The 14668-nt window shown below is 50.1% G+C and overlaps 1 protein-coding gene across 4 annotated transcripts in view; it reads right to left on the bottom strand.

Moving 5' to 3' along the window:
• Window positions 1–2943: 2943 nt before the first annotated feature.
• Window positions 2944–14668, bottom strand: part of ikbkg (inhibitor of nuclear factor kappa B kinase regulatory subunit gamma) — a 49523-nt gene continuing 37798 nt past the window's right edge. For all 4 annotated transcript variants that reach the window (XM_080496260.1, XM_080496261.1, XM_080496259.1 and 1 more), the window contains one exon: window positions 2944–3803. In XM_080496260.1, coding sequence (XP_080352386.1) covers window positions 3616–3803 — 188 coding nt within the window. In that variant the 3' untranslated portion in view covers window positions 2944–3615. The remainder of the gene's footprint in view (window positions 3804–14668) is intronic.

The following is a 14668-nucleotide window of genomic DNA, read 5'->3' on the forward strand; positions in this document are numbered from 1 at the left end:
TGTAAGTAATGGATTACTGAAAGTAATAGATTACTGAAAGTAATTTAGGAAAAATTGGAATCACTAATAAAGTAAACGGTTAGTTACTCATCAGCAACTCCTAGAGTAATTGAGTAATTACTCAAAAGTTAATAAATTATCAAAAATAATTTATTAATAAAAATTATTAATTTGCATAAATTGGTTATTTATCAAATAATAATTAAATCGGGGCACCACCAGCTAAGCTGGAAATAGCTAATACCAAATTTCAGTCTCGTTTGTCAAAAAGGGTTATTTAAGTAAAGTTAATATTTCTGTGTAAATATAACAATATTAAATAACAAGGAAGGTGTGAGATTCGAGCACAGACTGTTACAAACCAGTGAATTGTCAACAATAAATACACAATGATAACCAAGAATCGATCAGTTCAGTTAAAATGCGTTTATTAACAAAAAGTATTTATTCAAAAATAATTCATAAATCATTTATTAAAACAACACAATTAAGTAATAAACAATCAAACACGAAGATCTAATCTATTAAACAGCAAACACTATGTACAAAGAAAGAGGGTGTGTGTGTGTGTGTGTGTGTGTGTGTATGTGTGTGAGAGTGTGTATGAGTGAGTGTGTGGAAGCCTGAGTGGGGATGTAATGACCACGAACGTCCACCAGGTGGCGGCAGGCGTTGGAGGGTCAGTGTGTGTGGGTGTAATGACCTCGACCGGACACTAGATGGCGGCAGGCGTCTAGTTCGAGGTAGTAACCGGAACGACCACTAGGGGCGCGGCGGCGCACGGAGGGAGAATGCAATGACTCGACTTGTCCACAGAGTGGCGGTCTTTCAAGAGATTGCAATCACCAACGCGGCCACCAGAGGCGCTTGGCGCACTCTTCTGGACGGCGTGACGTCACTGTGCTCGTGCACGGCTCGTGAGCCTGCTCGGAGCGCGCCTGGGGGCTCGCGGCTGAGAAATCCCAGGGACAGTGAACTACACACGGTCACAGAAGCACATGCAGCAGCGCGCGGCTGCTTTTACGCGATGGTTTATGAGGAGGAGAGGAAAAATGAAAAGGAGGGAGGGAGAAGGGCAGTGGACAGAATCTGTCTAGCTGCACAGTCCCGCGGTGTGTAACTATGGAGCTGTACACACCAGTCCAGAAATGAGAATATATATAGGACTCAGACGGAGAGAGAGAGAGAGAGAGAGCGAGGTTCGCGTGGATGTAAATCCAACGCGCAGACACAGATTGGTTGAAACAGGGATTGGCGTCCCTGACTTCAACACAATAATAAACACACAGCAATATTACAGTCACGTTATTCTCATTGCCTGCCCAGACTCTAAGCCTTACTCAGTTTGACGAGGGTGAACGTGCTGCCGGCGGCAGGGAAAGTGCGTTGATTTCCCGGCTGGAGCTTGTTTTCTCTCTGGCGTCCCAGGGAAAACAAGCTCAAATGGTCTGTGGACAGGAAAAGTCCACAGGATGATCCGAGGAGGATCAAGCGCTTATTTTGAGGAGGGGGAGAAGAAGCGGCTTCAGGTCTGCATGCGGGAGGACGGTGCGCTGGCAGCTGCACACTCGGACTCCGGTGAAGAAGAAAAAAAGGAAAAAGGGAAAAGTAGAAGTAGTTCCACGGTGGTTCTCGGCTCGTCCGGCCGGGTGTGGAACTCCGGCCCGGTCAGCGGGCACACGTGGCACTTCGTCTCCGTGCGAAACGGATGCGTCCGTCTTTACGCAGGTTTCAACATTGGAGAGGCAGAAATCACCCCGGCGGGGGTGTTTTATACCTCTTGTTGTGGTTTCGTGTTACCGGTCGGCTCTGGGTCATGTGGACCAATCCTGACGGAGGGCCCGCCCTGGACCTTCCAGCTGGTGAGGGAGCTCTCAGGCTCCCCCTGCCGTTGGCCTCTAGTATTGCACCTTGGAGGGGGGGTGATCCGGGGGGTGATCCGGGATGAATGGCGAACTTTTCCCATTCTGACCATGTGATCTCTTTGTTCTCAAAACGTGGTCTCCCCTCCCCCTTCCATGAGGTTGAGTGGCCCCCAACAGTTCCAAACCCGGGGGTCGCGGCCCTCCTGAGGGTCGCCATCTCCCCCCTGCCCCCCCCCCCCCCCCGCCATCGTGACAGTGGGTCAGCCCCTGCACCAGTAGTGGTGCAGGATGTAGTTTCTGGGTGAGCCTCAACATCTGGATGGGACCGTTAAAATCAACCCAAACAACAAACGCTTCCCCTTCATCTCCGTTTCAGTGCTTTCCTGCAGCAGAGGACAGCGACTCAGTGGACTTGTCCTGTCCACTGTGCTTTCCTGCAGCAGAGGACAGCGACTCAGTGGACTTGTCCTGTCCACTGTGCTTTCCTGCAGCAGAGGACAGCGACTCAGTGGACTTGTCCTGTCTGTGTCTTCACATGAAGACTGACTGGTCTGCAGACCTGGTGCAGGTCACGGTGTGACATGATTGTCTTCACGCTCCACTCTGGACTCACTTCCGTCCGCGTTCCGGAACGTAACGATCCCGATAACGTGCCTGGCGTTCTCCACCTTTCCTAAAATAGTTTCGCTTTCATGTCAGGAGTTCTGAGCCGTGTGTGTGTCTTCGTTTGCTTTTAGTTTGTGGTTGTTGAGACGGGAGACGGAGGATCGCTGCAGAGCGGAGCCTGTGTCAAGGACCCGCCACAATAAGAGCTCCCTACCACACCGACCAGTCGCAACACATTAAATGGAGACGCTAACTTGCCCCTCGGTGTCAACGTGAGTGTGTGTGTGTGCGTGTGTGTATGTGACCTGTGATGAACTTCCCCACGACAGCAGTTGTATAGATGACCTTTGGCTTTGTACATCAGGATTTTGTATATGAGAGTATTTTATCTCTGTGACAGATTTCGGGATCTGGATTGATGCTCTTCATGAGCGGGATCTATTTTAAAAAGACACAAACGACAATATATAACTGCTTTATTTTGTAAATCTCCAACAGCTTGATATTGTTTGAAGCACATGGGCTTGAATTCCAGGCAGGATACACAGACATGACGGTCGCTCAGTGCGCCGACCTTCAGATAAAAAGCTGGGGGCTACGGGGGGGGGGGGAGGGGGGGGGGGTGCTAAATCAAAAGTGTACACAGGCACAGAACTCAGAGAAGGGCTACTTTTTTCAACAAGAGTAAACCATCTCCAATACATCATTGTGATAATATTTGTTTGGGGCAATGCAGATATTTACATTCACAACCTAAACATACTGTGTTGAGAACTTAAAGCTCACCAACATATTTACAAGGACAAGAGATCTGATCTCTGAGACAGAAGAGAAGTCCAGCACTGGAATCAACACTTTAGGTCCATTGATTGATGGGTTGGATAGTTGATGAGATTGGGGCTGTGGTGGGTGGTGGTGGTGGGTGGTGGTGGGGGGGGGGCTCAGACACCAGGAGCAGGATGTGGAGAACTGAAGAGGTGGAACAATGGGTGAAGCTCGGCTGCTCCACCAGTTTCTTAATTGAAACACAGAAGGTGTAGATCCACTCTAATGTGAGCTTGATAAAGCAAGAGGCTGTCAGACTTCACAGCACAACGTACATGTTCTAGATAAAGGAACCTTGAGGTAGCTGTTCTTGCTCTGGTTACTGTATGCAGTCCATGACGTGGATCTGCAGCGTGTCCATATCTGGAGCTTGGTACTGGCACTTTGGACAGCACAGATCCGGGAGATCCTGACCTCCGGCTGCTCCTTGATCTCCGGCTGGAACCAGACCCTGATTCCGGAACAAGGAGGCGGGGGGAACCGTGTTGAACCCAGCCCCCGTGAACCCTGCAGACAGGAAACAGCTTAATACTAGTGGTCACAGCCAGAGATATGAGGAGGAGGAGGAAAACAAGTCAACATTACAACTTTCATCTCAAAATCCCAACTTCATTTTTTCACATTTTCCTTTCCTGCGCTTCGTTTCACACCTTCATGACAGGGTCCAACATCTGTGTGAGAACCTGTGTGAGAACCTGTGTGAGAACCTGAGGCTCCTGAACACCACCTGTCCAGGTGGTGTTCAGCAGCCTCAGTGATAGAACCTTGTGTTGAGTCTGACCACCAACGTTCCTGGTCCACAGCTGAACATGACCGATAAAACTGTCTGTAGCACTTTCCCTTCATAAACACCCTCCGTCTGGAAGGGTGACCGTCCCTCTCTCGCCCTCAACACCCCACTTTTCTACCATCTCCGCCCTCAACACCCCACTTTTCTACCATCTCCGCCCTCAACACCCCACTTTTCTACCATCTCCTTCCCTCAACACCCCTCTTTTCTACCATCTCCTTCCCTCAACACCCCTCTTTTCTACCATCTCCTTCCCTCAACACCCCTCTTTTCTACCATCTCCTTCCCTCAACACCCCACTTTTCTACCATCTCCTTCCCTCAACACCCCACTTTTCTACCATCTCCTTCCCTCAACACCCCACTTTTCTACCATCTCCTTCCCTCAACACCCCTCTTTTCTACCATCTCCTTCCCTCAACACCCCTCTTTTCTACCATCTCCTTCCCTCAACACCCCACTTTTCTACCATCTCCTTCCCTCAACACCCCACTTTTCTACCATCTCCTTCCCTCAACACCCCACTTTTCTACCATCTCCGCCCTCAACACCCCTCTTTTCTACCATCTCCTTCCCTCAACACCCCTCTTTTCTACCATCTCCTTCCCTCAACACCCCTCTTTTCTACCATCTCCTTCCCTCAACACCCCACTTTTCTACCATCTCCTTCCCTCAACACCCCACTTTTCTACCATCTCCTTCCCTCAACACCCCACTTTTCTACCATCTCCTTCCCTCAACACCCCACTTTTCTACCATCTCCTTCCCTCAACACCCCACTTTTCTACCATCTCCTTCCCTCAACACCCCTCTTTTCTACCATCTCCTTCCCTCAACACCCCTCTTTTCTACCATCTCCTTCCCTCAACACCCCACTTTTCTACCATCTCCTTCCCTCAACACCCCACTTTTCTACCATCTCCTTCCCTCAACACCCCACTTTTCTACCATCTCCTTCCCTCAACACCCCTCTTTTCTACCATCTCCTTCCCTCAACACCCCTCTTTTCTACCATCTCCTTCCCTCAACACCCCACTTTTCTACCATCTCCTTCCCTCAACACCCCACTTTTCTACCATCTCCTTCCCTCAACACCCCACTTTTCTACCATCTCCTTCCCTCAACACCCCACTTTTCGGCAGTGGAGAGGGAGGAGAGTGACATCATGGAGGACAGTGACATCATGAGGAGAGTGACATCATGAGGAGAGTGACATCATGGAGGAGAGTGACATCATGGAGAAGAGTGACATCATGAGGAGAGTGACATCATGGAGAAGAGTGACATCATGGAGGAGAGTGACATCATGGAGGAGAGTGACATCATGGAGGACAGTGACATCATGGAGGACAGTGACATCATGGAGGAGAGTGACATCATGGAGAAGAATGACATCATGAGGAGAGTGACATCATGAGGAGAGTGACATCATGGAGGACAGTGACATCATGGAGGAGAGTGACATCATGAGGAGAGTGACATCATGGAGGAGAGTGACATCATGGAGGAGAGTGACATCATGAGGAGAGTGACATCATGGAGGAGAGTGACATCATGAGGAGAGTGACATCATGGAGGACAGTGACATCATGGAGGAGACTGACATGAGGAGAGTGACATCATGGAGGAGAGTGACATCATGGAGGAGAGTGACATCATGGGGGAGAGTGACATCATGGAGGAGAGTGACATCATGGAGAGTGACATCATGGGGGAGAGTGACATCATGGAGGAGAGTGACATCATGGAGGAGAGTGACATGAGGAGAGTGACATCATGGAGGAGAGTGACATCATGGGGGAGAGTGACATCATGGAGGAGAGTGACATCATGGAGGAGAGTGACATCATGGAGGACAGTGACATCATGGAGGACAGTGACATCATGAGGATAGTGACATCATGGAGGACAGTGACATCATGGAGGACAGTGACATCATGAGGAGAGTGACATCATGGAGAAGAGTGACATCATGGAGGACAGTGACATCATGAGAAGAGTGACATCATGGAGGAGAGTGACATCATGGAGGACAGTGAAATCATGAGAAGAGTGACATCATGGAGGAGAGTGACATCATGGAGGAGAGTGACATCATGGAGGAGAGTGACATCATGGAGGAGAGTGACATCATGGGGGAGAGTGACATCATGGAGGAGAGTGACATCATGGAGGAGAGTGACATCATGGAGGAGAGTGACATGAGGAGAGTGACATCATGGAGGAGAGTGACATCATGGGGGAGAGTGACATCATGGAGGAGAGTGACATCATGGAGGACAGTGACATCATGGAGGACAGTGACATCATGAGGATAGTGACATCATGGAGGACAGTGACATCATGGAGGACAGTGACATCATGAGGACAGTGACATCATGGAGGACAGTGACATCATGGAGGACAGTGACATCATGAGGACAGTGACATCATGGAGGACAGTGACATCATGGAGGACAGTGACATCATGGAGGACAGTGACATCATGGAGGACAGTGACATCATGAGGATAGTGACATCATGGAGGACAGTGACATCATGAGGAGAGTGACATCATGGAGAAGAGTGACATCATGGAGGACAGTGAAATCATGAGAAGAGTGACATCATGGAGAAGAGTGACATCATGGAGGACAGTGAAATCATGAGAAGAGTGACATCATGGAGAAGAGTGACATCATGGAGGAGAGTGACATCATGGAGAGTGACATCATGGAGGAGAGTGACATCATGGAGGAGAGTGACATCATGGGGTGCAGCACCCGAGCACTCGGGGTGATAAAACAAGCGTGATGGTTGACGGCAGCGTTGGAGACTCAGTAGTTTCATCTGTTTATTAAATGTATGAATTAGATATTTGAACAGGGGATTTTGTGTTTTGACAAAAAGTGAGCAGCTTTTATCAAGATTTACAGCCATAATGTACAAATATACTAACCAATTACAATAATAATAATAATAATAATAATAAAAGGAGCGAAAGGGGAAATAAAAAAATAAATACATTTAAAATATATATATATATATATATATATATATATATATATATATATATATAAGCTGTTTGAGGCAGAGGGACCCAACCCAGCAGAGACGAGGGGGCCACGGTCTCATTATTTAAATATATATATATAAATAAAAGGGAACACAAAAATAAGACATCCCACATCTCAATTAATGAAATATTGCAGTTGTCTTTATTCAATATATAGTAGAGTGCTGAGAACAAAATAACATAAAAATGAACAATGTCAATGTAAACGATTCTCCCCTGCAGGTCTGGATTTGGAATCCTATCAAAATAAAAGTGGAGAATCACATTGCAGGTAGAATTCCTCCAGACCAATCAGAATGAGGCTCAGTAGTGGGCGTGGCCTCCACCTGCCTGTATGACCTCCCTCCATGCCTGGGCTCCTGATGGGGGGAGGTTCTCCTGAGGGACGGCCTCCCAGACTGGGACCAGAGTATCAGGAACTCCTGGACAGTCTGTGGTTGGTGGACGGAACCAGACATCATGTCCACATGTCCTCCATTGGACAGAGGTCTGGGGGACAGACAGGCTCGTCCAGAGCATCAATACCTTCATCATGAAGAACACATGAGGCCTGGCAGAACCCAGGTTCCACTGCACCAGCATCTGGTCTCACACTGGGTCTGAGGTTCTCCTGCTGGTACCTGATGGCAGTCAGGGTTCCTCTGGCTAGAACATGGGGGACTGTGGGTCCTCCTGGTACCTGATGGCAGTCAGGGTTCCTCTGGCTAGAACATGGGGGACTGTGGGTCCTCCTGGTACCTGATGGCAGTCAGGGTTCCTCTGGCTAGAACATGGGGGACTGTGGGTCCTCCTGGTACCTGATGGCAGTCAGGGTTCCTCTGGCTAGAACATGGGGGACTGTGGGTCCTCCTGGTACCTGATGGCAGTCAGGGTTCCTCTGGCTAGAACATGGGGGACTGTGGGTCCTCCTGGTACCTGATGGCAGTCAGGGTTCCTCTGGCTAGAACATGGGGGACTGTGGGTCCTCCTGGTACCTGATGGCAGTCAGGGTTCCTCTGGCTAGAACATGGGGGACTGTGGGTCCTCCTGGTCCCTGATGGCAGTCAGGGTTCCTCTGGCTAGAACATGGGGGACTGTGGGTCCTCCTGGTACCTGATGGCAGTCAGGGTTCCTCTGGCTAGAACATGGGGGACTGTGGGTCCTCCTGGTACCTGATGGCAGTCAGGGTTCCTCTGGCTAGAACATGGGGGACTGTGGGCCATCCTGGTACCTGATGGCAGTCAGGGTTCCTCTGGCTAGAACATGGGGGACTGTGGGTCCTCCTGGTACCTGATGGCAGTCAGGGTTCCTCTGGCTAGAACATGGGGGACTGTGGGTCCTCCTGGTACCTGATGGCAGTCAGGGTTCCTCTGGCTAGAACATGGGGGACTGTGGGCCATCCTGGTACCTGATGGCAGTCAGGGTTCCTCTGGCTAGAACATGGGGGACTGTTGGCCATCCTGGTACCTGATGGCAGTCAGGGTTCCTCTGGCTAGAACATGGGGGACTGTGGGTCCTCCTGGTCCCTGATGGCAGTCAGGGTTCCTCTGGCTAGAACATGGGGGACTGTGGGTCCTCCTGGTACCTGATGGCAGTCAGGGTTCCTCTGGCTAGAACATGGGGGACTGTTGGCCATCCTGGTACCTGATGGCAGTCAGGGTTCCTCTGGCTAGAACATGGGGGACTGTTGGTCCTCCTGGTACCTGATGGCAGTCAGGGTTCCTCTGGCTAGAACATGGGGGACTGTGGGTCCTCCTGGTACCTGATGGCAGTCAGGGTTCCTCTGGTTAGAACATGGGGGACTGTGGGCCATCCTGGTACCTGATGGCAGTCAGGGTTCCTCTGGCTAGAACATGGGGGACTGTGGGCCGCCCAAAGAAATATCTCCTTCCACCATTACTGACCCAAACCGCTCATGCTGGAGGATGTAGCTGCAGTGGAACGTTCTGCATAGTGCTGCAGTGGAATGTTCTCCATGTTGCTGCAGTGGAACGTTCTCCATGGTGCTGCAGTGGAACGTTCTCCATGGTGCTGGAGGATGTAGCTGCAGTGGAACATTCTCCATGGGGCTGCAGTGGAACGTTCTCCATGGTGTTGCAGCAGAACGTTCTCCATGATGCCATAGCATAACGTTCTCCATGGTGCTGCAGTGGAACGTTCTCCATGGTGCTGCAGCAGAACGTTCTCCATGGTGCTGGAGGATGTAGCTGCAGTGGAATGTTCTCCATGGTGCTGCAGCAGAACGTTCTCCATGGTTCTGGAGGATGTTGCTGCAGCAGAACGTTCTCTATGGTGCTGCAGCAGAACATTCTCCATGGTTCTGGAGGACATTGCTGCAGCAGAACGTTCTCTGTGGTGCTGCAGTGGAACGTTCTCCATGGTGCTGCAGCAGAACGTTCTCCATGGTTCTGGAGGACGTTGCTGCAGCAGAACGTTCTCCATGGTTCTGGAGGACGTTGCTGCAGCAGAACGTTCTCCATGGTGCTGCAGCAGAACGTTCTCCACTGTGCTGGAGGATGTAGCTGCAGCAGAACGTTCTCCATGGTGCTGGAGGATGTAGCTGCAGCAGAACGTTCTCCATGGTGCTGGAGGATGTAGCTGCAGCAGAACGTTCTCCATGGTGCTGGAGGACATTGCTGCAGCAGAACGTTCTCCATGGTGCTGCAGCAGAACGTTCTCCATGGTGCTGGAGGATGTAGCTGCAGCAGAACGTTCTCCATGGTGCTGGAGGATGTAGCTGCAGCAGAACGTTCTCCATGGTGCTGGAGGACATTGCTGCAGCAGAACGTTCTCCATGGTGCTGCAGCAGAACGTTCTCCATGGTGCTGGAGGATGTAGCTGCAGCAGAACGTTCTCCATGGTGCTACAGCAGAACGTTCTCCATGGTGCTGCAGCAGAACGTTCTCCATGGTGCTGGAGGATAGAGACGCTAATATTGCTGTTCTCTGGTAAATGCCAATGGCCCTGCAGGGTGTTGGGCTGTAAGAACAGCTCCCCCTGGTGGACGAGGTTCCTCATAGCACCCTGGTGAAGTGTGTTTGTGACAGTTTGAGCAGGAACATCACATCAGTGTCCTGCTGGAGGTTCTGCAGCTTCTGCAGCTCCTCCTGGTCCTTCTTGCACAAAGGAGGAGGGAGCAGTCCTGCTGCTGGCTTGTTGTCCTCCTACCCCCCCTCCATGTCTCCTGGTGTCCTGGTGTGTCCTCCTACCCCCCCTCCATGTCTCCTGGTGTCCTGGTATGTCCTCCATGTCTCCTGGGGCCTCATTTATAAACGTTGCGTACGCACAAAAGAATGCGTACGCCACTCTCTACGCAAACCGTGGGATTTATAAAAAGAGAACTTGACGGGAAAATGTGCGGTCCACCACGCCAACTCTGACCCTGGGTCACCCTAACCCTAACCCAACTCTGACCCTGGGTCACCCTAACCCTAACCCAACTCTGACCCTGGGTCACCCTAACCCTAACCCAACTCTGACCCTGGGTCACCCTAACCCTAACCCAACTCTGACCCTGGGTCACCCTAACCCTAACCCAACTCTGACCCTGGGTCACCCTAACCCTAACCCAACTCTGACCCTGGGTCACCCTAACCCTAGCCCAACTCTGACCCTGGGTCACCCTAACCCTAACCCAACTCTGACCCTGGGTCACCCTAACCCTAGCCCAACTCTGACCCTGGGTCACCCTAACCCAACTCTGACCCTGGGTCACCCTAACCCTAACCCAACTCTGACCCTGGGTCACCCTAACCCTAACCCAACTCTGACCCTGGGTCACCCTAACCCTAACCCAACTCTGACCCTGGGTCACCCTAACCCTAACCCAACTCTGACCCTGGGTCACCCTAACCCTAACCCAACTCTGACCCTGGGTCACCCTAACCCTAACCCAACTCTGACCCAGGCGTACCACAGAACTGGGGGAAGGAGAAACTGCGCCACTGATGGCAGAAGAAAGAAACGGGAGAAACTGTGTGAAACTGATGGTGTAAAATAAATAGTTATATGACCTCATATATGGACAGTTTATTTGCAAGAAGTGGATAGTAAACAATAACATTTCTACAATGAATAAACAAACATACTCCCTGGAGTGCACACAGGAAACATATGATTAAGACAGTAGTAAGACAACAGTATTATGTTTCCACTGATATGAATGCAGTGTAACATCCTATATCATAGAGCCCATATAGCAGTGTTGGGCGCAGACTGGAGGCTGTACGTGATGGGTGGCTTCTAGGTACGGAGAATTCATGTGGAAATCCTGAGACTTGCAATGTTGTAGGAGTGTTTAACCCGTTCACGACCTTGCAGGCGACAGTGGAGAACCCTAACCCTCAAGCAGTGGCTGCTCACCCCTTTTCCTCACCCACAAGGCGCAGAGGAGAGGACCTAGAATCTATAGTATTGTGGAGCGCACCATCGGGCTCCTGGAGGGCAGGTGGCGGTGTCCCCCTCCACCTCCGTCACCACTCCACTCAGGAGGGATTCCCCGATGACCCCCGCCAGTGTTTCCTCCAGCGGGGTGAGCTCCGGAGGGCCCGTTCCCCCGCCCGGGGCACAGACGCTCTGCCTGTGTGACGCCAGGCGCTTTTTTGTGTCTACTTTGATGTCGGACCACTTTTTTTCCCCTCAGCCACACTCCGACCTTCTGAGGCCACAGCATTGACACCATCCGCCACATGCTGCCACTCTACAGCCTTTTTGGCGTTGGTGACCCCAACACTGACCCTAACCCTAACCCAACACTGACCCTAACCCTAACCCAACACTGACCCTAACCCTAACCCAACACTGACCCTAACCCTAACCCAACACTGACCCTAACCCTAACCCAACACTGACCCTAACCCTAACCCAACACTGACCCTAACCCTAACCCAACACTGACCCTAACCCTAACCCAACACTGTGTCCACCAAATAATATCGCCTTCCTCTTCTCCACCTCCCCGACCAGAACTTCCACCTCACACTGGGTGAAGTTGTGTTTCTTGGCTTTTCTTTCTGCTTTCGGCATGCTGTCAGTCGTGAATCAATATTCATGAGAGGCGTTTCTCTGAATATTTAGAGGCAAATATGGGCGTGGTCTGACCCGCACACAGGTGCGCCACATTTAGAGTGGATTGTGATTTATAAAGGGAAATCGGCGTAGGACGTGCGTGCGCACTGTTTTATAAATCAGGATATTTTTGTGCGTAAGCACTTTCTGTGTTTCGTGCGTACGCCAATTTTGACGTCAATCCTACGCACAGTTTTATAAATGAGGCCCCTGGTATGTCCTCCATGTCTTCTGGTGTCCTGGAATGTCCTCCATGTCTCCTGGTGTCCTGGAATGTCCTCCATGTCTCCTGGTGTCCTGGTATGTCCTCCTACCCCCCGTCCATGTCTCCTGGTATGTCCTCCATGCTCTGGACACTGTCCAGGGAGACTCATTGAGGTTCCATTTTGTGTTGGTCGTCTCCTCCCCCTGCTCCCCCTCTCCTCCTCCCCTCCTCCCCCCCCTCTCCTCCTGCTCCCCCTCCTCCTCCTCCCCCTCTCCTCCTCCTCCCCTCCTCCCCCTCTCCTCCTCCTACTCCCCCTCCTCCTCCTCCCCTCCTCCCCCCCCTCTCCTCCTCCTCCTCCTCCTCCCCCTCTCCTCCTCCTCCTCCCCCTCTCCTTCTCCTCCTCCTCCTCCCCCTCTCCTTCTCCTCCTGCTCCTCCCCCTCTCCTCCTCCCCCTCCCCTCCTCTCCTCCTCCCCCTCTCCTTCTCCTCCTGCTCCTCCCCCTCTCCTCCTCCTCCTGCTCCTCCAGGACTGAAACACTAACAAGGTTCTAAAGTGAGCAGGAACCAGGAGAACGTCTTCATGGTTTGTGGTCACCAGGTGCAGAACGTCTCCTTTACAGCAGTCGTCTTGATCATCACCTGTCATTTCCACATGTTGTGTTTGATTGAACAACAACATCGCCTGTCATTTCCACATGTTGTGTTTGATTGAACAACAACATCGCCGGTCATTTCCACATGTTGTGTTTGATTGAACAACAACATCGCCTGTCATTTCCACATGTTGTGTTTGATTGAACAACAACATCGCCTGTCATTTCCACATGTTGTGTTTGATTGAACAACAACATCGCCGGTCATTTCCACATGTTGTGTTTGATTGAACAACATCATCGCCTGTCATTTCCACATGTTGTGTTTGATTGAACAACAACATCGCCTGTCATTTCCACATGTTGTGTTTGATTGAACAACAACATCACCTGTCATTTCCACATGTTGCGTTTGATTGAACAACAACATCGCCTGTCATTTCCACATGTTGTGTTTGATTGAACAACAACATCGCCTGTCATTTCCACATGTTGTGTTTGATTGAACAACAACATCGCCTGTCATTTCCACATGTTGTGTTTGATTGAACAACAACATCGCCTGTCATTTCCACATGTTGTGTTTGATTGAACAACATCATCGCCTGTCATTTCCACATGTTGTGTTTGATTGAACAACAACATCGCCTGTCATTTCCACATGTTGTGTTTGATTGAACAACAACATCGCCTGTCATTTCCACATGTTGTGTTTGATTGAACAACATCATCGCCTGTCATTTCCACATGTTGTGTTTGATTGAACAACAACATCGCCTGTCATTTCCACATGTTGTGTTTGATTGAACAACAACATCACCTGTCATTTCCACATGTTGTGTTTGATTGAACAACAACATCGCCTGTCATTTCCACATGTTGTGTTTGATTGAACAACAACATCGCCGGTCATTTCCACATGTTGTGTTTGATTGAACAACAACATCGCCTGTCATTTCCACATGTTGTGTTTGATTGAACAACAACATCGCCTGTCATTTCCACATGTTGCGTTTGATTGAACAACAACATCGCCTGTCATTTCCACATGTTGTGTTTGATTGAACAACAACATCGCCGGTCATTTCCACATGTTGTGTTTGATTGAACAACATCATCGCCTGTCATTTCCACATGTTGTGTTTGATTGAACAACATCATCGCCTGTCATTTCCACATGTTGTGTTTGATTGAACAACAACATCGCCTGTCATTTCCACATGTTGTGTTTGATTGAACAACAACATCGCCTGTCATTTCCACATGTTGTGTTTGATTGAACAACAACATCGCCTGTCATTTCCACATGTTGTGTTTGATTGAACAACAACATCGCCTGTCATTTCCACATGTTGTGTTTGATTGAACAACGACCGGTGAAAGTGATTGACAGTGAGTGTAGTTTCACACCAGTGTGATGTACTGGGAGTGACGTTGTGTTGTTTACGGGTTCCTGGAGCTTTTGGAGTCAACAATGACATTAATTGAATTAAGTGATTTGAAATGTTTAACGCTTTAAAAACCTTGAACGTATTTAATGGCGCTTTGTTTACTTCTGGTTTTTACCGGAGCATCATGTGCAGCGTGTCTGGGGGCACTGGATCGACGGAGCAGCACCACACCAAGGGCAGGAAGTTTCATTTTAAAACGTTACCTGATGGCTGATTGAGAAGGTGAAAGTCATT

The sequence above is a fragment of the Blennius ocellaris genome, assembly GCF_963422515.1.
Source record: "Blennius ocellaris genome assembly, chromosome: 5".
Taxonomy (NCBI): domain Eukaryota; kingdom Metazoa; phylum Chordata; class Actinopteri; order Blenniiformes; family Blenniidae; genus Blennius; species Blennius ocellaris.